General features: G+C 38.7%; 2 protein-coding genes across 10 annotated transcripts in view; one reads left to right on the top strand and one right to left on the bottom strand.

Annotated features, from left to right (window-relative positions):
* Positions 1 to 1,049: 1,049 nt before the first annotated feature.
* On the bottom strand, positions 1,050 to 26,278 carry KIF11 (kinesin family member 11). Of its 4 annotated transcripts, XM_086899541.1 has the most exons (26): positions 26,142 to 26,278; positions 25,341 to 25,545; positions 24,773 to 24,916; positions 21,900 to 21,966; positions 21,173 to 21,325; positions 16,287 to 16,419; positions 16,080 to 16,177; positions 15,920 to 15,998; positions 15,426 to 15,611; positions 15,220 to 15,344; positions 12,599 to 12,689; positions 12,098 to 12,340; positions 11,892 to 11,987; positions 11,193 to 11,281; positions 10,587 to 10,674; positions 9,637 to 9,825; positions 8,237 to 8,444; positions 7,812 to 7,984; positions 7,401 to 7,523; positions 6,253 to 6,411; positions 5,719 to 5,858; positions 4,795 to 5,074; positions 3,456 to 3,678; positions 3,069 to 3,223; positions 2,637 to 2,753; positions 1,050 to 1,947 (listed from the first exon to the last, which is right to left on the bottom strand). In XM_086899541.1, the coding sequence occupies exons 5-26, from the start codon at positions 21,304 to 21,306 to the stop codon at positions 1,825 to 1,827; spliced, it is 3,252 nt and encodes a 1,083-aa protein (XP_086755667.1). In that variant the 5' UTR covers positions 21,307 to 21,325; positions 21,900 to 21,966; positions 24,773 to 24,916; positions 25,341 to 25,545; positions 26,142 to 26,278; the 3' UTR covers positions 1,050 to 1,824. The 4 variants fall into 4 exon arrangements, with proteins under 4 accessions (XP_086755667.1, XP_023785422.2, XP_023785423.2 ...); XM_023929654.2 differs by lacking the exons at positions 24,773 to 24,916; positions 25,341 to 25,545 and having other exon boundaries at positions 26,142 to 26,224; XM_023929655.2 differs by lacking the exons at positions 21,173 to 21,325; positions 21,900 to 21,966; positions 24,773 to 24,916; positions 25,341 to 25,545; positions 26,142 to 26,278 and adding an exon at positions 19,398 to 19,622.
* The window catches only part of IDE (insulin degrading enzyme), a 61,875-nt gene continuing 54,534 nt past the window's right edge, over positions 19,108 to 26,448 (top strand). For 2 of the 6 annotated variants that reach the window (XM_086899533.1, XM_086899531.1), the window contains exons 1-2: positions 20,018 to 20,240; positions 25,786 to 25,981. In XM_086899533.1, the coding sequence (XP_086755659.1) occupies positions 20,018 to 20,240; positions 25,786 to 25,981 (419 nt within the window). Of the gene's footprint in view, positions 19,681 to 20,017; positions 20,241 to 25,785; positions 25,982 to 26,237; positions 26,438 to 26,448 lie in introns of those variants that run through there. The other 4 variants (XM_086899536.1, XM_023929658.2, XM_086899537.1 and 1 more) reach the window with 4 other exon arrangements.

The raw sequence follows: 26,448 nt of genomic DNA, 5'->3' as shown, positions 1-26,448 counted from the left end.
TAGAGAGGTTCAAGAGGATAAAGACAGGGACCACAAAATATGGCATGATTTTGTGGATGCAAGCCCACTCAGTTACTGGCTATTCCAGTTTGTTTGTTCATACTAATCCCTGTCAACTCCACAGGGAAAATGTAGTAGGGTAAAAGGCTTGTGGCAAGCCTCTCCCCACTTGGTTTAGGCTATTCAATACAGCTGTGAGATCAACCCTTGGGGATGATAGTAAATGATTTCTTGAACCATCATGGAAGATTATGCTAACACCTAGTCAGTGTTAACAGGCATGTGGTGCAAGAAAATGGATCCTAGAGGCTGAAGAACTAAGCCCATTAAGTTTTAGGTGCCAGAATTTGACAATACTCCAAACACACTGAAGAGTCTTCTAGCTTCCAGTGTTTCAAGTCTCTTACAGCTGGAGAAAGATTCAGTATATGTAGGTACCAAGATGGAAGGTACTTAAGCTGCCTCCTGCTTTACCCAAGAAACCTAAAACAAGGCTGTATTAGTGCCTCTTAGTCACTTGAAAGGGAATTAATGCTTTTTCTCCTGCTATTAGACTGCTGGAAAGCAATCAGCTTTGCCCACAGCTGTAAAAGAAAAGATAAATAATAAGAGGCAAGATAGGTGTTCAGACAGACAATTGATTAATGGTCTCCCTCATCCTACAGTTCAGAGAATCAGTGCAAGGGTCACTTCAAATTATGTTCTTCTGACTCTAGCACGACTGTGAAGTGCTGTCTGAATGGTGTCAAGGGTACAACTAATTTACATACTTGGTCAAAGACAAATAAATGCACTTATCTGAAAAAACATCAATGTTAAGCCTGCAAGCTCAATACAGAAAAGTGAACTATTTCCCAAAAAATGTTTGGACAATTATGTAAGAATAGTGCTTCAATGCAATTAAGGTTGCCTTCCAGTGTCTCTCCCTACTGCCATGATAATCTTACTCTTCTACTTCTTTGGCATGTTGCGGCTTTAAGTTTTCTTCAGATTTCCAGGGGAGGAGCATGAAAAGAAATTCACTGTCATTATACAACACAGAAGCTGCATTTGTAACCAAGTTTGCATGTTTTAATGTTAAGAACCCTAGATCTTAAAGAAATGCTGCCAGCTTATGATAACAGAACCTGATAGACATTGTGTCCCAACCAACAGCTCACATCTGCAAGAGGAAGAACAGTGGGGTTCAAACAAAAAGTCCAAGACCCAGCAGTAAAATTTCCCAGAATGAAGAGGCACTGAAATAATATTATTGCCTTTTGTGAAACAAGGGGAAGAACCATCCTCTTCTGACAGCACAAGACTTATGACATAGCTGATAATGTTTTAGCTAACTTAAACCTAGCAAACCTTACCTTACCTAGTTAGGTAAGTATGTTTTACTCTGAGTGAGGTGCTTGTACATTTGTTTTCCATGTATTAATTTATTTGAAGTATCGTAATTAAAGAGCAACTGGAATAAAAAGCAGGTATAAAACCAGAACACTTATTTACAGCTAATTAATACATAAAAATGTAATTTATAATGCTGACAAAGCATATTTCCACATCCCTTTCTGTATTTTAGATCTACTGAGAAACAAAATTTCTTACTTGACAACGTACATATATATTTAACATAACAGCACCATAATCTACAGGCTTTTTTTCCTTAAAACTTTGCAAGCTGCAACATATAAAAATGGGACCAAGGCATGAGATTGAGCAGGGAAATCTTTTGATTCAACTTTGTATCACTATATAGAGACACTGAGAATAACCAAAAAAAAAGTTATGGCTCAGTAAGACAAATATATAAAAACAGGAATCTTCAGAGGATATATCTTAGTTCAGCAATCTTAAAGGATGCTTAGATTTCTGCAGAAATTCTTCTGTCATATCCTCCATTTTGTTCTCCACTGGAGCTGCAGATTTGTTCTCTTTACCCTTTTTGAGACTTCTTTTGTGCTGGGATTTAAAGAAAATACCCAATGTTAAGAGAATACGAAGAAATCAAAGTCTTGCTCATGTGCAATGCAGTACACAGTGTTCTGAGAAAAAAAAGTTGATGTAACTCCTGAGAAAGGTTCCTAATATATTGCATTTACTCAAGAGATTGACTGTAGACACACAAACTCAGCAGCTATTTTTAAAGGGTGCACAACAAGAAAATATGCTCTCCTCAGCAAGTAAACCCCTAGACTACTATACCAAGAAGTTTACACTGATACATTGGTAGAACAAAAGGGTAAGAAGCAAGTAAGTAAAAAAATGCAACCCCATGAAGATTTAAGAATGCAAATATTTCTGTCAGGCCTCTAAGAAAATACTCTATGTCATTTCAACTTGTCCATTAACACATCTAGCAAATTATGACAATTTTCTTTATGCAGAATTATTTGCTGAGCAGTTTTCAACTGTCTGTTCAGCTTGTCGGAAATCTGCATTATTTTATCCACCATTAACTGCTATCACAATCTGTTGTTACTTTAACTGCTGTTGCACTAAGTTAACAAAGCAGTATCTACAGGATTTGAACAAGTTGTGAGGCTACCCTAAAATACAAGTGAATTGAAACTACCTACAGCACTGTATGGAACAATGATATTTCTTCTCTCAAATACTCGAATAACTGTTTTGTTATCTGTGGAAGTTACCTGGAAAAAAGGAATGCCACCATTTGTGTGGCAATATAAATTTTTATCCATTAAGAATTTGTCACAAGCAAGGCTTTCACTGGGTTCTTGCAACTCTCCTTCCTCGTCCAACAGGTCCTAAAACACAAGTTTTTCAGAAATATGTATTTAATGTCTGAATTTCCTCAATGAATGTATTAAACATGGTAAGATTTATACGAGATATGGCACTTCAATTCTTGAAAAACAGGAATGAAATCTAAGTTACTAATATCTTTATTTTTCAAGAGATTGCTTTTATCAAAAGCTTAGGACACTTCAGTCCAAGTACACTGTAAAACACAAAGGCTACAACAGCCCTGGGGTTCCAGTCAGCTCTGCACAGGGGCATGGAAAATTCTCAAAGATGTGAAAACTTCATTCAAGAGCCTAATTTGCCATTTATATACTTACCTGACCTGCATTATCCTCCACCTCATTTACCACACTGCTTAGCATAGCATCAAGATTTGTTTGATTTTGCCTTAATTGCTCCAGAAGTAGTTCCCGGGGCTCTGTTCTCACGAGAGTGACTGGATACAAGTAGTCTTTTCTCTGTGGAGTTGTCCCTTTAATGAAGATTATACACTTTTCAGTGTTTGCTTTAAATTCAGATCCTAAATTTTACATCAGCTCATCACAGAAATCATGCTTTGTTCAATCACCCTTCTTTGCATACATCTTAAAAATAAGGTGTAAGGCTGCCCAGTTTATATCATGTCCCCATTAACCTTCACTTATGAATTCTGGAACTCAAACTGTTTTCTGTAAGACCATTCTGTCCCCAACCTGCTTAAATACCTGTTGGAACATCCACTTTGAGTTCCTCTTGCAGGAAACTATTAACCTGAGTTAGTCCATTATGTACTTCCTCTTTAAGTGCCAGCTTCTGCTCCACAAGTATCTCCTGATCCACCTTCATCTGATCCAGAAGGCCATTTAGTACCTTCCCCTCAGCAGCCTTTTGTCTGCCAATGTGGTCAGCAGTTTCAGCTATTGCTTTATCACAGTCTTCTTCATTTTTCTGAAAATGGAATAAAAAAAACAACCCAACTAAAAACACCAAGCTAACAGGAAAGGTAAGACTATGGCCTCTTTTCTAAGATGTGGTGCACGATTAGTGACATGACCTGAAACGAAACAACTGAGACCTCAAATTGAGAAGTTTCAGTGCCAGGTTTACACTCTCATTTTGAGAGCTATCTTCAGAAGAGAGTCAGTTTCTTAGAAAGTATGATCATTTTAGAAAGCTAGTCTCAAGAATAAAGATGATGCCATCTGGCTCAGACCAGACTCCTCATGCTTCTATGCACAAACCCTGCACAGAATTAGGATATTCAACTGAACATGAACATCCTACAAGAACTAGAAACTGTATGCATTTGCAGAGGAAAAAGAAAATGTGTTTTCAGCCATTCCCACTGAAATTGAACTTGTGAAGTGTTCAGCAGGTACAACAGATGTGTTGAGACCACAAATGGTTTTAGTTTATAGTTGGACTTGATCCTTGGAGATCCCTTCCAATTCAGAATATTCTGTGTGAAGGAAATTTCTAGCTGAGTTTTTCCTTCTGTTCACAAAATATTGGATTTGCCTATTTTATTGCCTACTACAACAACAACAAAAAAAAGGTTGGGATGTGAAACTTGTGATGGAAATTAAATCAAAAACGTAAGAGAGAAACTCTTAGATAAGAGGCCAAGTATATACTTGTATATACTTAAAAGGATGCTTTCTACCATATTGATTCAATCTGACTAAGAAAGTCATTTGCATTCTCCAGGAAACAGCCTACATTTGATCACTGTGCCCCTCCCAAGGACAGTACTGTAGATAAAGCTTTAGAATTAAACACTACTAAGATGATATAAATGCTCAGATTACAAGTTAGCTGTATAGCATTAGTCATGACACCATTTTTTGAGGTTAGGGGCACTTGAAGTTCAAAGTCATCCTCTTAATTTAGTCTTTTGCTTTCCTCTAGTTACATCTTCTTCTTAAGCTCAGTAACATGAGTCTGCTATCAAAAAAAACATAGTTTTGTTTTGACTATAACAGAGAATTTTTTTCTCCCCTCTACAAATTCTGCTGTGCAGTTTGTCTCAGGATGTTGCATTAGACTACAAATGACTATAGGTACCTTTTGTAAATACTGAAATTGCTGTTTCTCATCCTTGAATGACAATAGCTGCTGATTAGTAAAGTTGACCATCTGAGCAGTTGTAAATTCACCCCATGTACTGGTATCCTGAGACACATTTTTGAGATTGCTGAGAAGATGTTGACAGTGGTTATTGGATTCTTCTAGCATTGTCTTGTTTTCAGCATTTATATTCCTGAGCTCTTGAGAGAAATTATCCAGAGATGCAGTAAATTTGCTGTGACTGGAATTTGTACTGCTGACTAGGTCTGTAGTTTTCCTGCAACAACATATTTGTAAGAGTTCAGAGATTTTGAAAGGTAGATTTTAACACAGTACACTTTTAGAAACATGAGACCAGAGCCAGTGAAATAGCATAGTTCTATCAAGCCAGTTAATTATTATATTGTTGTTCTACATAGCAAATTCACAGCACTTTGCAGCAGCAGGTTTGCTAAAAAAAAACCCCAAAACCTCCACCAACCAAAAAACCTGAAAAGAGAACCAAAAGACCCTAACCACAAACTAAAAACTTCAGCAAGACCTTGGTTATTCAGTCTGCAATTGAATTAAACATACTGCAATAGATACATTATTATGCTTCAAGGTAAACCTTTATAATATGGAGTTCTGAAGTCCAGATACTGAGGGACACTCCTCGGCATATTACACCCAAAATGATACTTTGTTATCACACACAACTTGCTCAGGAAACAAGTTCAAGGCCAAGCTTTTTTGAACTACTGTTTACTCTGGGGAAAGGCCAACTATGATCTACACTCAGTGGCAGAGCACAGCTCTAATACACAGGTCATGCCCAGCAGGCTTTGTAAGAACATAAATATTAAGAGCATCCAATTTTGAAGTTCTCTTCATACATAGTTTATCTTACATAAATGTACAGCAAAAAAACCTGCTCCTTACAGGTGAACATTTTCTTGCATAGCAGTGATGGTAGTCTTCAGGCTTCCATTTTTTGTGAGTACATCAGTTAAGTTCTTCTGAGTCTCCTGAGCAAACAGGTCGAGCTGGCTTTGCAGTACAGATATCAATTTGGCTGCGCTCTATCAAGAAAAATATCACAAGTTTCACTGTTATTCTGCACTTTTTAACACTCTTAAAGGGTAGCTGAATGCCTGGATTAGAAATGCAGAGTTTTGCATTTCTAAAGCAGAAGGTACAATTTTTGTGTAGTGGAGACACAGACACTTTGCTTTTGGAGACATGTGTAAATGCACTATATTGAATATACTCACAGCAAGGGGAAGGGGATTTTGCTACATTCCTATATAAATTACTTAAAGCAGCCTAACAAAAGTTCAATAGAATTAGGATCAAGTTACTGTCCTCCTAACATTTTTTTCTGAGATAAGTATAACGGTTTACTACCACATAATAATTTAAATCAAAGCAAGTAATCACACTTGGTTTTAGGGTGTTTTCTTACTCTAAGGATACCTTTCTATGTGCCGACCTCGTCATTTCCACTTCTTCTTTTAAACTGTCACAATTATGCTGGAGCTGAGCAAAACCACCAGCTGTTTCTTCTTGTATTTTTTGCAGAGTGAGAAAAAGATCTCCAAAGAAGGTATCCATTTCCCTTTTATGGCACTCCATCTTAAAGAAAAAAAGTTTTACTTACAGTTAGATTTTTAGATCTTTATTTAAGAAACTGATATTTTTCCCTAGCATAACTGACACAGAAACAAAGTCTACCCCAAGAATATTGTCAAAAGGCATTAATGAAGTACTGTGCATAAAAGGCAAAAAGTCACACTTGGAACAATCTGAAGTTTGAGACTGGAACTTAGTGTGGGGGCTATTCCAAACACAAAATTTGACATGCAAGGTAAATAGAAAAGCAGACAAGGAACAGCAAGAGCTCATAAGCCATGGACTATCTGCTGTCTAAGCCTGAAAACCAATAAAAACCTTCCAGACAAGGGAGTTGGTTCCTCATGAAATGTAGTTGACATGAGGGGAAAATGTTTCAGTAAAAGAAACAAGTGACCAGAAACAAAGACTTGTTTTTGACAAAATGGAAAAAAGGAAAAAAAAAAAAAAAGAAATTAAAGATGCTGCAGTTCTACAGAAGTATCATGAGACAGAACTATAACTTGAAGCAAAGGTCTTCAGTAAGTGCAGTATTGCTTGCACTTATGGTTGTTAACAAGATAAAGCATCACATTTCCCCAGGAATCAAAAGGGCTATAGAAAATGTTTCATAGGAAAGCATAAAAATTTTGGAGTGGTAAGACTTGCCTAAGCTAACTTTTTTTTCAGATTTCTAAAATACAGGGGAAGAATATATTAAAAATATCAAATATTTGTTGCTAATAAAGATTTAAGCATCCTCGTTTTACAATTCTACTGTGGCACTCAGGCAAGCAGCTATGCCAATATAGAGAACAAGCAAATTTATCACACTCAGGAGAAGAAAAAGGTCTGAAAGTTAAAAGATAGAACTCATGGGACAAGATAAAGGATAAAATGCTAGACAAAAAGTGGAAACACTCTGACATACTACAGAAAAACAAAGAACATATTACCTGTAAATTAAATAAAATAGCAAAGCACAAGCCAAAGAGGCAGGCTATGTGTATTACCTGGTCAGCCACAGCAGAATATTTCTCCAAGTTACTCTGGAACTGACAGTTTAACCCCAAGACAAATTCTACCACTGGTGTCAAGCTATTTACTGCTCTTCCTAATCCAGTTTCATGTTCCTCCTAGGAAGAAAAAAAAAAGAAAAAATTAAACCAGAACATGGCTGTTCCTTCATCTACATTTGTAAAAAGCTACTATGTACATATCCACGTACTCTATTATGACAGTATATGATATATAGTACATTACAGCTTGTGCTGTGGTGACAAGGGAGGGGAAGTGGGGAGGGACAATCATGGTCAGGTGGTGAAGCAGATACAGGTAAAGAGCATTAGAAAACATTCTATACATATACAGAACCCCTTTTGACCAAAACCATTTTCTAATATTTAAGATGCAAATGTACTAACAATTAATCTCAGCAGCTCTGCTTTACAATCAAGTGATAGATTCTCCTGCTGTGTTATTTTTTCAGACATGTGAGAAACTTCAGCAGACACCAATTCTTTAAGAGAGGCAAAAGATGCTGATACAACTGATGCAAGAATATCTGCTGTAGAAGAACTGGTAGACAGGAGGTCACCTACAAAAGAAAACCAGATTTAAAAATTTTTTTAAAGTTCTGCTGTAAGACAGGAACTTTTTATTACTCATCACCTTATTGCCCATTACAGGAAGGCTGTGGATCATCCCAGACACATTATTACTGGTGCAACTGTAATAATTATGTCACTTAAATAAAACCACTTATTTCCTAAAACAGATACATTTTAGGAAGTGGTCTTTGAGATTAAGATTACTACAGGATAACTACTAATACAGGTATTACACTTACCTATAAAATTTGTGTAAGATGTCAGCATCTGTTGCTGCTTCAAACTGTTTTCAGTAATTGAATCTTGTATTTTGCTGAACAAAGCATTCATTTGTCCTGCAAATGTATTTTGGACAACAGCATTGTGCTGATCAACAGCCTTCTTACGGTCCAGTTTTGCATGGAGCCCAGATACATCTCTTGTAGTTTCTTCAACTGTACTTAGTAACTACAATTTTTAAAGTTATTTTAGTAAGTCTTTAAACAACAAGTCAAACACATATTATATAAGGAAAAGCAACAACAGCTCTGAGTTAAAGAAGTTATCTCTCTTGGAAGACAGATATTTCCCTTTATATCATCAAATTACAACAGTTCTAGACCATGGTGTTATGTCATTTATGCTTTTAGAACATGAGAAAAAGTTACCTTCCAGAGACCATTTGTTCTGGCTTTAAAATCAAAGCATTAATAAATTACTGCCTCAGTATAATAAGGAATAAAGGTATCATTTATTCCAGAGTATTAACTGAAAAATACCTGAGCACTTCTACTGTTTTCTGAACAATGTGACAGTATATTCTTTAATATAGTACTTCAATATATTCTTTAATATAGTACTCAAGCAAGAGGTTTCTAGTACTAATCCTGCAATACATAATTTAGAATTCATACAAACAGTGGAGTCCCGGTTTATAGTGAGCATAAGTAATTTCTGTACCCATTTGTCTCAAATACCCCATAACCCACACGTAAAAAACAGTCATCCCCTCCTAATCATACAGGAATCCAAACAAAGAAATTGCCATAGTGCCTGAAGAAACAACTTTCTTCATTTTGCAGTTCAAATAGCAGGACACTCTCTCTACTCTACTTCAAGTCTGTTTTGATAATTATGACTAATCTACAAACACATCAAAAACATATCCTAAAACACAGAGGTGACAGGGCAACATCATTCAAAGCTTTTTGCTATTTTTCTAGCCCAGTTCATAGAATGGTTTGGGTTGGAAGGAACATTAAAGAGCATTTATTTCCAAGTCTCCTACCATGGGCAGGGACATGTTGCACTAGACCAGGTCCTTCAGGTATGTAGAGTTTACTGTTTTGCAGGACCAGTCATAAGATTTTGAAAGAAAACTACTTATTCTGCAAAAAACCTCATAATAATAGATACTGCAAAGCACTGGAACTTCCATGACAAACTGGCCTGAGGGAAAGTTAGGTCCAGAGCAACCAAAGTGTTTAGCAGTCAACTGTCAATACTGCCACAAAGTCTTGCAATCTAATCCTAGTTTCCCATCTTAAATCCAGGTCTTGTCTCACTCACATCAAGCTTTAGCAACAATTGTTTTCCTTGAATAGCCCAAGAAACTCCCAAACATAGGAAGCTGTTTTACAATAAGTACAACTGTGACAACCTTGCTAGCTGTGCCATGAAGTTTTTGTTCAGTATTTTCCAAAACTGAAACCACATATTCCTCTTCAGCCAGCTGAACCTTGGTTTCTTGCAGGTCTTTTTGCGTTTCTTCCAGTTCTTTCTCCTTGATTTGCAAATCTGTTTTACACTGTTCAAGTTCATTTTTACTGACTCTGAATAGTTCAGTGACCTAAATAGGAAGACAATCATCAAATAAGGCAACATCACGTTTTATAAATTTGACAGTCTAATTTCACATCTCTCAAATTACATGACAATGACAGAAGGCAAATTGTCATCTAGCAATGTAATTTTAGCTTTAGGATTCAGGTCTTAAACCTAAACTATAGGTTTCTATAGTCTTTATAATCACTGAAAATATCAAGCCAATACCATTCTCACTGTAATAACCACTTCCCCTCTCGAAAAGCGAGAGCCAACAACTGCTACAGCACAAGGAAAAGAATCCCACTAAACAAACATGACCAGATATTCTGAAAAGAGTCAGTAAAGCTGATTACATAGAGGAGGTACATATACCAGCAAATTAATTTCTACATTTCTCTTAAACAAGCAGCTCAAATTTTCATGTAATTTGCTTAAAGGAAGCTCATGACCTCTCTCCCCTCATTCTTTGCATACCTGTCAACTGAGATGATACCATTTTACAAACAGACTTTTTGTTGAAAATTCAGCAAATTATAGTACTAGACATAAAAGCAGTTTTAAAAAATAAGTATTGCAAGCTGCAATTTCATATACATTATTTCAAAATCCTAACTTCAAGGACCAGGAAGTTTCCACTCTTGACTAATTGGGGAACTTTAATATCAACGACAACAAGAAGAATATTCTGACTGTTCTTTCCTCAAACTTTTTTCCTCACTTTGAAAGGAGAATTTCTTAGATTTTTTTGGCAGATTTAAGTCACAGTTGAAAAACATCACTCACCCTTTTAACTTCTTCCTCCATGACACTGATTTTGTCAATATACTCTGTAATTTGTTCTTCCTGGACCGTCAGCTTTCCACTAAGGGCTCTCAAGCAAGAATAAAAATAAACAAATTAGCCAAGTAAGAGGCAGCTTTAAGATTTTACACTACATTTTCAGTAATTTCAAAAAATAAATATTGCTAAATTCTATATGAATAGCAGGTAGTTTTCACTTAAGGCAGAAAAGATTTAAGACAATTTTCCATTGTAAACTTTCTGTGCAAACTAGCCCTCTAAGAAGTGAATATATCAATATCAAGTTTACTTTCCTGTATTAACTTCTACTGAAAAAAAAAAAAAAATTGCAAGTGTAAATCTGCATGCTGAGTAATGCTTATGGTAAGTTTTACACATAGACAAATTCCTCAGTGCAAGCCTATTGGATTTCATCTGTATAATAATTAATTTTGAAAGAACAAGCTGACCAAACAGTTAAGTTTTCCTAGCTATCTTCAACTTTCTGGACTAAAAATAGATCTGCAAGTACATACTTATCTGTATAAGGATAGGTACCAGTATCTGAGATTTGTTGCTAGTTATTTTATAGAAATTTTGCAGACATACTCATAGTTTTCAACAGAAATATAGATTCCATTTTTCTCTCGAGCAGCAGCAAGGTCTCGCTTCAGACGCTCAATCTCTTCCGTATATTCCTGCATAAAGAAACAATCACATGTAAACCTGAAAATTCCTATTTTGGTTTTGATATTCAGCTTAACAGGTACTTCACAAAGGTAGTGCTCTACAGAAGTTTTGCATAAGCACAAGAGCAAAGAACTTAAACTCTGCTCTAAATTCAGTATAACACCATTTAAATTCATATCATTGGATATATATTGGCTATATGTAGAGCACTGAAACCTTCCATTTGAAGGTCATACTTGATTGCATTTAGCAACTTACAATGGGAATCACAGCTTCCTTAGGGGCAGGGCTACTTTACACTGGCTCGTCACTTGTACTTACTGACAAGTTCCCTTTAATTCAGGCACTTTCTAGGGAAAGTGCAAAATTGCAAACATGTAACACCCACAGTCACAGCTAGTAGCAATAACTCTCCCTTCAACTTTAGTCTTATCAGCAGTTCCAATATCTGCAGGGACCATTGCTATATCAGTGCAGCTCTAGTTTAAAAGCATCAGTTCAGTAATTAGAATCACTTCAGAAAAGCTTCTCCCATACTCCTGCAAACAGCAAAGACTACATTAACAAAAAGTCATGCCTAATCTGTAACTTCGTTTTTTAAGATACATGTCTAGTTACCTTAATGAGAGCTTTTTTTGTTAGCTTCTGATTAACTTCAGGCTTGTTCATTATATTCTTTGCTCTATGGGCATATTCCAGTGTACTCAATGTTTCCTGTGAAAAACAGATGTAAGACTAGGTCAAACTGAGGAATTAACTCATTTTTGTATCATTAGTAAAATATACTATTTATTTTAGGAATAGGTTTTCAGATTTTAATTTACCTCAAGATTTACAGATGCAGGCGAAATTGTGGCAATTATTGATGTTTTTGTCCGTCCCCCAAGAGAGTCTTGAAGGATTCTTGTGAGTTTAGACTCCCTGTATGGAATATGAGGGGCTCTTTCCACTAGAGCAGTAATCACTCTTCCTAGTGTCAGCAGAGACTGGTTGATATTTCCAGCTTCACGAGCTCTTTTGTCAACAGCCCCAGATCGACCAATGTTTTCACTTCCAGCAAGATCAACCTGAAAAGGCAGGGTATGCTTCTGTCTCAATCACCCTGAAGAATGCTTGCCCCAAAGTCTTGCAGAACACATAAAAGAGCTTACCAGTTTTTCAGGAGACACTGGGGTGACAAATGGGACTGGTATTTTTCATAGCAACAAATAAACGTCCTATCACTTTATGAAAACAATAATTTTCCCCTTATCAGGAAAAAACTCTAATCAACTCCTGTATATGGATAAAAAAATCTATCAATGACACTTATTTCAAATACTTACCAAGTTTAGCTTTCCAATTTTAACAAGTTCTTCTCCATCTAGCGTTGTTTCTTTCATATGGATGGTAATTGAAAACACAGAGTGGGAACGGCTGCAAAGAAATCAGTTTCAGATGTTCCATTAAAGCCAAATATCTAGTTGTTATATGACTGCTACAAGTTCTGTGCTCCTTATAGAGAATACATTTAGCCCATGAACTACAAATTACATTTTCAAGACACAAAGTTATTCTGCTATTTTGTGTGTGTACATATGAATATGGTATTTAAAACCAGTGATGAAGTAATTGGTTGACATTTGACTCATTCAATCCTATAAATTTTAACTTATTTCAAGGAGAAGCAAGAGAAATGCCTTGGTTTTGCTTACATTTGTGTATTCCCAATTCACAAGTGTCTCATGGAAACTGAATCGCAGGATTTTTTTCAGTCCTTATGCTAAGAACAGTTTCACAAAATGTGAGTAAGGAACATAACTTTCTTTATGCAGGCTAAGAAAATTCAGCAACTAGTTCAATCCAACAAAAATTTAGAAGTGAAATTAATTTTTCCATCAAAAATAGTAATAGCTTAAGATCACTGAATCATGGAATGGTTTCACCTAGCTCCAACCCTCCTACCATGGGCAAGGACACCTTCCACTATACCAGGCTGCTCAAAGCCCCATCCAACATGACCTTGGACACTTCTAGGGATGGAGCATTACAATTTCTCTGGGCAACATGTTCCAGTGTTTCCCCACTCTCATAGTGAAGATGATTTTAGGTTGAGTTTATTCCTTTAATAAATTTTTACTGCAGGAAGCTGACACATAGAAAGCCATAGATGTCAAAATACACCAGTTTGACCATACATAAAAACACATCAGGCACAATAAATTCTCAAAATTCTCTGGAATCTCAGACAAAATGAGTTCTGTGTTCCAATCAGTGGTAGGAAATACCCATTTCCTTCCACCAGTAGATAGACATGGTCAGTATATCTTGAAATTAAAATACAACACAAAACAGGCAGAGTACATACCATACTATTGCAACTACTTGTCCAGATATCACATCTACAGCTCAAGAATGTGAAGGCAGCAATAAAAAGAATGCTATTTCTGACCCAGGTGCCCCTATATTACATTCTATGACCTGCACCCATATGAAGCAGCCCTTACTGCCATACAATCTTATTCCCAACCTAGTTTGCAAATTTTACAGAAACCAGATTTTGAAATGAGGGTCTTGTGTTGGATCTGTAAAGAGCAGATCTTAGCAGTATTTTGAAATACCAAACTTCAGTAGCAAATCCTAAGGTATAATTTCCTACTGCTGGTACAGGGAGGAAAGGATATTCAAGACTCTTACACCAAGTTTATTTAGTAAATGGGACTGGCCAAAACATCCAACCACCTAGAACAGCTAGAATAAAGACAACCCACCCCTCTGATACAGGTATATCAACTAAACATCTTCCAAAATTGAAAGGAACCTTCTTTTTGAAAATGTACAGCATCCACTGCAAGGAGTATTTATCTCATACTAGTAAATTGCAATGTATTTCACTTATGTATTTGTCAGATTTAGCCCTTCTGTTTTCATAGGCATAGAAAGCTTTGAAAAATTTAACTTCATAACTTTGAGTTATACTTAAACTTCAATATTCTAAAAGTTTAATTAAGAACATTATGATGCTTTTCTCTCAGCTAGAGTTAGGTGGAATCCCAGGGCTACTGTTCCAAACAGACACTACATATTTACAAAGAATATAATAATTACAAAGCAGGCAAACTCTAAACAAGAGGAGAAGCTTGTATTAAAAACAATGCAGGGAGAAATAGCTTGTCCTTTTTTGACTTGAGAAGCATTCAGATTTTATGATGCTTTGTATGGTTTTTTTTGTGTGGAGTTAGTTTTCTTCACAGTGGCTGTTATGGGGCTGTGTTTTGGATTTGTGCCATACAGAGGGCTGCTGATACAGAGACATTGTTGTCAGGGCTTTGGATGCTGTAACACTGGCAAGGAGGTTCAGAATGCACAGGGAGTTGGAAGGAGACACAGCCAGGACAGGTGACCCCAAACTACCAAAGGGATATTCCAGACCATATAGCATCAGGCTCAGTATATAAAGTTGGGGGGAAGAGGGAAGAAAAACGGAGGGGACATTTGGAGTGATGGCATTTGTCTTCCCAAATCACTGTTACACATGATGGGGCCCTGCCCTCATGGAGATGTATTAACCATAGGAAGCAGTGAATTAATTTCTTGCTTTGCTGGTGTGCACAGCCTTTGCTATCCCTATTAAACTGTCTTTATCTCAACCCATGAGTTTTCCAGCTTTTTCATTTCCAATTCTCTCCCTAAATCCTGCAGATGGGGGAGTGAATGAGCGGCCAGATAGGCTTGGCTGCTGGCTGGGGTTAAACCATGTTATCCCTTCATACACCTATTGCAATCATCCCACAGCACATGATAAGAAAGAAATTGTAACTAGAGCTTTCTAACCCATGTTTGAGAGTCTGCACTGTGACAGACAATCTCAAGACGATGTCATGTTTGCTCTAGCTTCTTTCTTCTTCAGTAAGAGTCTGTTTAAGAAAGAACAAAACAAGGTTTCTGAAATGGGGAAGATTTGTACCTGGAATATGCGTTCATGTAAGTAGCTGCAGTTGTTCTTTTGGCTGCACCCCTTTCCAGGATTTGGTAAACTTGATTTTTGTTGTGTACAGTTACTTCTTCCAAGCCTTTAATAATTACACCCCTCTGTCAGAAAGTAATACATGCTTATTATACGTCTCTCAACAATCCTGAAAACCTCAAAATAACAAATTTTGTAGAACTAACCTTGTTTCGAGGATCATCAAACATCTGTAGTCTTTCCCCAACATCAGGAGTAGGATTCAGAAGATCAAAAAGCTCCTCATTATAGATTTCCAAAAGAGAGACTTTCACGGAAAATTCGGTACCATTCTCTGTGAGTTTTTCAAATATTTGATGCAATGTACGGGGTATGATACCTGCTAGTGGATCCTATAAATTAAAAAGAAGTATTTAATTTATAAATATACTGAAAGAGATTTGGAGGTAGGGGTAGAGTTTCAACTAGTCTGACTGGATATAAACAAGAATATAAAACTCAACAAGAGTTGAATGCAATACATTAAAGATGTAAAGTAGTCCTTTTCATATAAATGAGTAAGACAGTTAATCTACAAATTTCTAAGGAAAGTCAGCTTCAGAATTTGAAAGACATCAACTTTTGGTTTTCTTTAGGCTTCTTCAGTTTCCAGCTTTGAACTACACTACAGACAAGAACAATCTCAGGAATGAAAACATACCTCTTCCCAAGTATATTCTTTATTGGGTGACCGCTCCCCTTCCATTGTGAAGGTCTTACCAGTACCAGTTTGGCCGTAACTGTGAGAATAAAAATAAAAACGTAAACAAGAAACTAAAATACAAATAAAATTTCCTAATAGCAATTATTGGCTTACTTACGCAAACACTGTACAGTTATAGCCCATAATAACTTCATCCAAAATGGGACACACAACACTCCGGTACACATCAATCTGCTTTGCCTGAGCTCCAAAAACCTATTGACACAAAGACAACACATCCCATTTATCTATACAATAATGTATAATGTCACACTAAATATTAGCTTGTTTCCAGAAGCCCCCAACTTGACAAGCAGTTACCAACCATATCAAATGTGTAAGTCTTCCTTGATGACTTATCTGTCACTCCTCCAGTGCGGACACTGACTTCCTTTCTTGCTTGATCACAGTCTATGACAGCGTAGGAGCTCGCTTTAAGTTCTGAGGCATTAAAAGGCCTAAAAGGACAGAAGTCAGGAATATTGGATTGAAATCATTGCTAACAAGAACAGAAAAGAGATGAAGCAGTAATATCATTCCGGTTAAGGACCTAGAATAGTATAACTGGGCAAAAAGAACGAAGTTTTTAACTTTATCTGTTTAATAATTGTTTAAGAAAAAAATACCGCAATTTGGCCCTGTTTTAACTTTCACCCACTGTGAGACAACTCAGGCATCCATAGCTTTCTGTTTGTTACATACATATTTTTAACAAGCCTTTAACCACTTTCAAGACCATATAGATGCACACATAGGTAACATTAGAACATATTCAGTTACAGGGGGTAGAATATGAAACATATTAAACAATTGTCCAAATAACAGGCTTCAAAAAAAACCCACCTAGAAACGCAAGTTAATGCAACAGTGAATCAAATGCGGATGACAACACTCTAAAGCACTAAAAACACCAACAGACCCCATTAATTGCAGCATAGTAAGCAGCAATACCAGAACCTTTATAATACTGATGTACCTGAGTAATATTTAATAAGACAGACCAAACATGAGATTGGGGGGCAGGGGGGGAGAAGTCCACATTAATTTAAAGTCAATCATAGTAAAAACATTTAATAGAGGGACAACAACATTTTTGAACTTGATGGTGAGCATCTTGTTTCACCAGTAAGTTAATTCAAACTTGGTGCACACCACTTTCCTTAAAGGCATATTTGCCACTATTTCTCCTGAAATGCATGGAAATTCCCTAAAAAGCATGAAATCCTACTTTATTCTTCATTAACTAGTGCTACTGCACTGAATGTCTATGCTACCCATATAGTTTACCTGTGCAGTCAGCTTGAAAATATACCTTCTACAATCTATATTTCATACTTACTCTTGAAAGTATCTTGACACTAGAGACACTTCAGATGCTCCTTGAATTATAATGTTAAAGAAAAAAAACCCACAAAATACAAGAAAACCACAAGCACATAGCACCTCGAGTTTCCTGAACCTTGTGGCTAACATTTCTCCCTCAATACATCACCAAGGCTGAACTGTCAGATTCTAAACAGGCCATGGGACACCTGGGTGCAAGATCAACTGATGACAACAGAAGATCACTAAAACCTTGTTCACAGCAGCAAGTTACAGCTTCAGTTTAATGACTGTTAAAGTAACAGAACAGTGAACATATTCTGCTGTGCAACCATGTAATACTGAACCAGTCCATGGCAGGAGGTGCAAGACCCCACAGCTGTCATATTAGGAGAACCATTTAGCTGGGCTGGAACAGGAGTACAAATCATCACCATCACCACTACACAAACAGCTGCCTGGTGTGCCACGGAGATATTTGATCTTGGGTTCAGCCCCTTAGGTATGAAGGACATAATTAACAATGCTAATGCATGCATTTTGAGTTTCCAAATTTCTGTTTTACCAAAGCTCAGTAAATGTGTTGCTTGAAAAGATTTTTTTTTTTAATATGCTCAGACCGATCAGGTTTTAGGAACAAATTAGGACACCAAAGAACAAAGTTACATCTACCTTCCTACCTATAAGGAGAATCAGACTTGATGTAGAAGAAAAAAGAAACGTAGAAGAAACACTAATTCAAATAAACTGAAGCTATTAAAAAAAAACCAAACAAGCTTTACAAAGGGCAAGAGTGGGCAAGGAAGTTTTAAGAGGTTAGAAACTAACTCTTGACATAGCAATTTGTCTATGAACTATAGCAAAAGCAGAACATTCCACCGTGGACAGTCCTAATGTTAAAAGTAGCATAGTGATCATTATATTTAGTTAAAATAAATACTTGATAAAGCTATTCCAGAATAATTGACACACATAAAAAGAAAATAGCTGCTCTGCTCTTGACAGTATTTCAAATCCAGTTGCTTAAATCAACTTATTCTTTTGAAATAGCCTTGACTCATCAACACTTTCACCAATCCCACATTTGTTTCAGAAGCTTTGTAGTTGCATTGCAAAGATAAGGCTAAATTGATTTTAATTTCTATATTTATTGTGCCTCTGTAAAAGCAGAACTCGTAAGCTTGAGAACATGACTGCAAAAGACATTAAAACATAATATGTAAACTAATGTTCGCAGATCTAGCTCAAAAAAAAAACAAGGTTCTAAAGGTGTTTCAAACATCATGCATAATATATTACCAGTATTACAGTTTTAACATACGGTGCCTTAACATTATTATCTAGTGGCAGTAAGCAACTTTTTAAAGCCACCTCAGAATTACAAAGAGAACATAATTTTATGGTACATTAAATATACCACTTCATACCAAAAAGTAAATTCATCTCATCAACCAAGACATTTGGTCATTTTTACTTCAGCAGCAGACTCCCATCCCATTGCCTGTCCCCTTGAAAGTCTGCACCAATGAAGTTATGTGGCACAGCGAGCGTAGCAACAATCTATCTGTTAAAGCTTAACGACCTCCCACAGGAGCTGACAAAGTACACAATTCAGCCTGAGTTTTTGTGCGTCTTGAATGTCATATTAATTCCACGTAGCTCTCCTTGAGCTTCCTACGCAGCTTCATACTGGGAGTGCGCCGAATCAAGTTCGGAAACTGCAGCTTTTTGCCTTCTAGAGCTGTAAGAAATCGCTCAAAACACTTCTGCGGAAGCGCCGCTTCCCCGCGGGACACACGGGCCTGCCTCAACCGCAGACCGGTGCCCGGGACAGGCAGCTCCCAGCGCGGTGCCGAGGGGCACGGGAGGCTCCCTCGCAGCGACCGCTGCGGGCAGACACAGCGATCCGCTGGAGCACGTATCCGCAGCCGGACACCGCGGCCCGGCAGAGCCACGGCTGCACAGCGCCTGTCACACGGCCCCGCGGGCTGTGCGAGGTGCTGTGCGGACACCGTCTGGGCCCGGGTCCCGGAGGCATCAACGCGGGACCTCCCTGGGGCTTGCCCGCGGACCGGCCCCTAACGCTCGCCCAGAGAAGGCCCGCCACACGTACCTGCATCGCACCACCACTTGGATGTTCTTGCCCTTCTCTTCCTTCTTGGTGCTGCCGCCCTGGGAGCCGAAGGAAGCCATGGCGGGACCGTGACGGGACCGAAGCGCTGCCACAGAAGCTCGGCTCGGGTCGGCCGCGCGCGCCGCCGCCAGCGCCGCTTTGAACCGCGCACCGCCCGGCCCGGCCAATCAGCGGCGGCCCCGGGGCACCACGGGACGGGATTTCAAATCCTGGCGGCGGCGGCGCTGGGAGCTGCGGTGCTGCTCCGCCCCGGCACCGTGAGGTAGGAGGGTTAGACCAGGCCGGCCTTCCCAAGCGCCTGGGCTGCTGATCCCGCTAAACCGTGACGCGGTACCCGATGTCCCCCCGTACCCGCCGTACCGCTCGTCTGTGCCGCCAGTACCGTGAGAGGCCAGCAGGACAATGTCTGGCCAATGTCTGGCCTCCTCTGTGGCTGCCGCTGAGTCTGAGGGCAGCCAAACTACCCGCCATCGGTCTGCTACAGTCAAATCATCCACCCTTTCTCACAGGTCAAGCCCTCCAGCCATCCGTTCTTCTCGTAGCTCTCCAGCTGGCCCACCACTTCCTTAAACATCACGACAAATAAGCACAGCTCGCCAATGCTTCGTGGAACTGAAACGTTCCTTCGCTTGTTTGAAACAATGATCAGGTTTCTATTTACACAGCAAGGCACAGCGCTCACCGTTCCCAGCAGGGAACCTGCTGTCCCCTCGGCCGGGGGTGCCCCAGCACAGGGCACTCCCTACCGACCCTATGCGCTCCGGGCCATGCATGCAGAGCTCTGCTCTGGTCCCTCTGCGCCTTCTGTAGGCTTGAGCTCAGGCAGGTCTCCAGCACAACTCGTCTATGTCAGTCTGAACTCCACATCTAACTTTCCGCTTTACAGGTTTACAAGTTGGTATTGCCTTATCGAGTAGTGGGGAAGTCCTATGTAAGAATGGAAATAAGTAGTTACAGGCTAAGCACAAAGCATCACGGGCTGCACCACATCCATCCTTTTACTTTGAAAATGTGAACCACTTTGCCATTTATGTCACCCTGACTTCCCTGTGAGAGCTTCCTTTGAGGCACTATTAAATGCTTTGCTAGGTGGAGATCTAGGACAGGTTAACTGGTCTTCTGGGCAGTAGCAGATACTAGAGGAGATTCAATTTGTCTGATATGCTTTTTTTATTAAATTTGTACTGGCTCCTACAGACTGTCATCTACCTGTTATGGCCTACAGTGTTACAGTGTTTTGCTCTTGTTCTAGGGCCTCCTCAATTTCTGAAATTTTGATCACCCATCTATAATTTTGCAGATGTCCACACCCTTTTTTTCCCCTAAAGTTAGCTGCTTTGAATCTTATACTTCTCTCCCCTGTGAGTGCTTAAAGTTAATAACAAATGGATCCTAACCCATAAGGCTTGCAGTAATTTTCCTGACAGTGACATGAAGCAACATCCCATTATGCTCCCCCACCATTTATCTGAAGAGTTAGAGCAATGTCAGAGCTAATCAATCTTACATTAGGCATGATGAACAAACAATAAACACTAAAAATCACAATAACACATTTTGTTTCAGCTTACTAAAGATTTAACCAAGCAGGAAAATAAATATAATGCATGCCAAACATTGAGACCACGTTTACTATTTGCTTTTTTGTATTCCACCTATGCTAACAACATAAATGACTTGTACTGACAATTGCGTGGTAGCTACTGCTAGACTGAAAAGTCAAATGCAGGAATGCAAATAATCTAAATATTTACCTTTTTCTCTGTACTCCTTCATATGGATCACACAAAAGAAGACAGCACCAGAACACAAGAATTCTTCCAACTTCTGCTTGTTTGTTCTTTTCTATCAAAGTCATATTTTTCCTCAAAATATTAACATCTGTCATAGACACAGATCATTCAAACCTTCATTGAAACAATAAGAATTTATTTGATTACTGAAAGTTAAATTTGGCTGATAGCTATCTTTGCTATAGCTGTGCTAAGTGGAAAACACGTATTTCTGCATATCAAGCTAGCTTAAAAAAGCTTACTGTTTAATGGCTTCAAGTTTGTTTTACAAGGTCAGTTTATAGCATACGTTGTACATTTTCTTAGACTAGGTAGAGCCTAATGATAATGATACACTATAAACACAAGCTGAGTAACAGGAAGCTAGCATTTCACAAGCAATAAAAATAAATATGAGAAAAAGGAAACAAGAATATTTAGGCCACAGTCTTAACAGTCGTTGGGAGAAGGACCTTTAAGAAGACAGGCACTTCATCTGTGATAAATGTTTTATTTTGTTTAAAGAGAGACAAAAACATTACAGAAACCTAAATTAGATAAATTAGATTAGATAAATTAGATAATAATACACAGAATAACAAATGTAACAATTTCAGAAGAGGGTATTAATCCCCACATATGGATCAAGAAAGACAATTTTTAACTAAGGCTTGCAAACAAAAAGTTGTTGAATTACAATGATACTCACAGACAAAACAAACACTGTTTTCCTAGAGCTTGTATCAGATCACCTGGGGAATTGTAGGTATGGAGGCCTGAAAAGCAGTAAAATTGTTTACATGGAACACAATTACCTACAAATGAAGAAAGGTTATAAAAGGTATAATAATGGAGAGATATAATTAATACAAATTATAAGGTTGAGTGAGACTTCTTCAAGGATTAGTAACACCCAATTTGGTTGCAAATATAGTACACAATGTATCAACTGTATTGAGCATGTGGAGAATTTAATATTTAATACTATCAGTGACATAGTAAAAATTTGCTGATTAATTGTATATTCACATTAAAGGGGAAATCACCTGCACCTCAGATAAACATTAAGCAAATTCTAGCCTTTGAACAGCCTGACCAGTTGGCCAGTAATATTCTAAACTCTGTGTTGTCCATGTACAGTAAGTTAAACAACAAGGACTTACACACACAGAGTACTGGTATATTGTCAGCTAAGGACAGGGTTCTCCTTCAGTCAAGGTATAAGGATAACTATGTCACTGTTAACAGGGAAGAGAAGATGCAATACAATAACTACCTTATTGTTAAAAATTAAGGACTAAATGCATGTAACAGGATTAAAACCAGAACTGGTTTCAACTAACCAGGAATATACACAGAATAATAGACTATTTTTTAGGCATGTGTGCCAGATCATTGTCCGATACAGATGGTAGCACTTTTAAATCTTTTTATAGTCACTGTAATAAAAATTTAGCAGTAACATAAGGGGATGTATGCATTTGTGTGAATAGCTCAGAGTTAAGCTAGTAATTTTCCTTACAGTTACCTATTTTCAGTAAAGATGTGCAGCTGGATGACATCCTTCACGTAATAAGAAACAATGAATGGGAAAATTTAAAGCGTACGGACTTGACAGCACTGACTGAAGTCAACAGGAAATGTCTCTTTTGCCTCATTATCTTTTAAATTAATTGTTGTAATATTAATTTATTTATATTTATTAATTAATTTTATTTTATTAATTTATTTTATTAATTAAGTATTTTTGTACTGGGAACAACCAACAGACAATCCGTCTTTCATGAAATTGTGGCTATTTAGTTTGGAGTGGAAATAACAATCCTAAGTTATGGGGCTTTTTCAGCCCGAGGCCAGTTTGCTACAAAGCTCTATTATACACAATTACAATTTGAATTTATTCCAGAATTTTATCTATGTGGAAAAGACATGCTTCCATTATAAGCCTAACAAGACTGAACTTAAAGAGTTTCACACTTACTGTCTCTCAGCTTTCCGGCCATACATAAAATACTGGTTTATTCTAAATTATTTTTAACCTACCTACTTTGAAGATCACTTTCCCTCACTGTACATTTATGTCACACATCCTGAAGCGGGATCTCTCCACTGCTACTTCAAAAGTAAGTTCTTTTCATGGGATCATTTGAATAATTTCCACACTTACTCTAAATTACACTTAGTCTCAATTGGTCTTTTAGGCAACACCTATTTTTCTGCTAGGGCAGATGAAGAAGGCAGGACCAAAAGCACCAATTAAAGTTTAACGGGGAAGAAATCTTAGTTGCAGGATCAGACTGAGAAAGGAATTTTACTAAAAGTCCTCTACTTTTGCTGAGGGTGTCCTATTAAAATATCTTTAAAACACAGAAAAGATAACCAAAACAGTGTATGACTGTAATTTTGGCTAGTATAAATGGACATAGGGAGGGGTATCAGAGTATAAGAACACAATCTGATTTGAATAAACACCAGTGTGTCCTGGTTTTGGCTGGAATAGTTCTTTTCTTCTCAGTAGCTGGCACAGTGCTATGTTGAAGATTCAACATAAGAATGCTGGTAACACACTCATGTCTTGGTTATTGCCAAGTCATGCTTATCCTGCATCTGAGACTTTCTTGTGTCTCATTCTCTGCCAGTGAGGAGGTGCAGGGGAAAAAAAAGTTGGGAGGGAGCATAGCCAGGACAGGTGACTTGAACTGGACAAAGGGATATTCCACACCATAAAACATCATTCCCAGAATATAAACTGGGATATAAATATAATATAAATATTACCAGTAACCCAGAAGGGCCTGATCAGGCCTGGGTGCAGGGTCTGGCATTGGTTAGCTGGTGGTGAGATTTTCTTTTCCTAATCATTACTATCATTATTTACTAATATCATTATAATTTATTTTGTTTCAGTGACTAAACTCTTTTTATTTCAGCCAAGTTCTTCAGTCAAGTATTTCAGTCAAGTTCTACCTTTGATTCTCCTCTCCATTACACCGGGATGGGTGGAGGGGAGGAAACGGCTGCCTGATCTTTAGTTGCCAGTTAACCCAGGACACACCAGTGACTCTGAATAGCCTAAATAAGCTTACAGTGGATAACATAGGAGTACAGTAGGCGTGATCTCTATTGCATACCTCTGCAACTATTGCATTAACTATGTTAGATGCATGAGGAGGTGTGATCTTTCATCATATCACAGAAACACAAGTGCTTGTTTTAGATTCACATTTTAGCAGACCACCAGTCTTGCTGGCACAGTCTACCTTGATTCCCCAGGATTGCCCCTGTATACACTAGGCAAGATTTATAGGAAAAGGCAGGATTTATTAGAGCAGTTAAATATAGATCAGGCCAGCATTAGCTAAATATATACTACATTAGGCTAACAAAGTTTGGGACCCAAAAAACCAGTAAATTTCCTGAAACTGTATAATTCTATAGCATTCACCCCTACGTGATAACTGTATTAACGCTAAAGGCAGAAGTATTTCTACTGTACATTCAATTTAACAGAACGAATCCAATTCACAAACTCTTAATCCCCAGCTGCTCCTGAAAGGAGACAGATTGCGAAGGGGCACTCACCCGGCAGTCCTTCTGTCAGACACCATGGGATGAGCCTTTGACGTAATGGCAATAGCAACAGGGTGGATTTCAGATTTAACAGCTCACCATTTATCCTGTCCTCTTTCTGTCCAGCCTGGTCTTCACTTTTACATGCACTAGGAACTGGAAAAAACCCAGACTGCCTCAAACTAGAATCTCATGAGGACATTTTCACAGGAGTTAACATACTGTGTTAAAATTAGGCACCCACACAGTTCTAAATCCAAACAGTTGATTGAGGTGAAAACTATCAAATGCCTTGCTCCAATCAGGATGAGTTAACTTGAGAGACAGTTCCATGTCTAAACTGAGGCCAGAAGTGTGGGTGTACTTGATGTAGGCACAAATGTTTTAAACTGAGTAGCTCAGGTAGGGGTAAAAGCATCTCTATAGCAGCACAGACCTCCCTGGAAACCAGAAGATGAATGTCTATCCAAATTCCCTGACAGATTTTCTTGATTCTGTTGACCATATGAAGCTGTGTGCTGCCACTTCTTAACACCAATTTTAACCAAAGCTGACTAAAGGTTAAAGTTACTTCTGATACCTCTTCAATTCCATCTTTGAGTACAGAAATAACCTTAGGTAACTCATCTGGCCACGACTTTCTACTCTTTTATGACGGGAGGGTTCTGTGAATTTCCAGCTGTGAGACACCACCTTCTATAAAAGGCAAGCAGTCGGGAAGCTAAAATCAGGCATTAAATGTATCACATTGTTTTTGTCTTACTTTATTTTCCTCCTTCATAACTCTGAAAGATAAGACAGAGAAAAATAGATACACATGAAGAAAGCCTATTACCAGAACTACAAACAGTGTTGTTTCTTTTGGTTTTTTTTTTGAGGGGGACACCTTGTTGGTTGTTTGCTTTTTGTGGTGATTTCTTTAGGTTTTTTTTTTTGGGGGGGGGGGATCGTTTTGGTTTTTGTGTTTTGTTGTTGTTGTTTTGTTTTTTGTTTTTAATTTGGGGGTTTTGTTTTTTCCTATAAAGGAATTAAAGCAACCAGTCACATCCACGACTTTCCCACAAGGAAATCTACCAAGAAAAAAAAACCCATTGGCTTAGTACCCCAAACCTATGGTTTTATAACAGAAGTTCAACCTTATCCAGCATCTACACATCGTAAACCCATCCTGCGAGGCGAATCCTGTGTCCGGCGTGGCAAGGCCGCAGAGCTCCGCAGCAGGTGAGCGGTGGCCAGCGGGCTCCAAGGGGAGCGCCCAAAGCAGGGAGAGCTGCCGGAGGGTGACCTCTCCCTGGGGGACGGAGGGTTTTGACACCCGAAATCTCTGCCTCTCAGGACGGCACTGCACCCACTGTGCTCAAATTACGAGGAGTCTAATTACCTTTTGTCTTGGCAGACGCCGCCAGGGACGCAGAGCGCGGCCACCAGGAAGCGGGCGGGCCGCGACACGGTCCCTCCGCGGGTGCAGCCCGGGGCCGCCCCGCCGCCCTTCGCGCCGCAGCCCCGTCCGCCTCCGCCGGGCGCGGCCCCCCCGCCGCGGCGAGTGTCGCCCCGGCTCCCCGCCCAGCCACCCACCCCCTCCACCGCCTCCGCCTCCTCCCAGAGGCCCCCGGCCCCCTCCTCAGCCGCAGCCCCGGCCTTCCCGGCGGCAGAGGCGGCAGCTCCCGGCACCCCCAGGTACGGGTCCC

This window comes from Cyanistes caeruleus, chromosome 8, assembly GCF_971803275.1.
Source record: "Cyanistes caeruleus chromosome 8, bCyaCae1.hap1.1, whole genome shotgun sequence".
In the NCBI taxonomy this organism is placed as follows: Eukaryota; Metazoa; Chordata; class Aves; order Passeriformes; family Paridae; genus Cyanistes; species Cyanistes caeruleus.
This window is presented reverse-complemented; position numbering and strand designations above follow the sequence as displayed.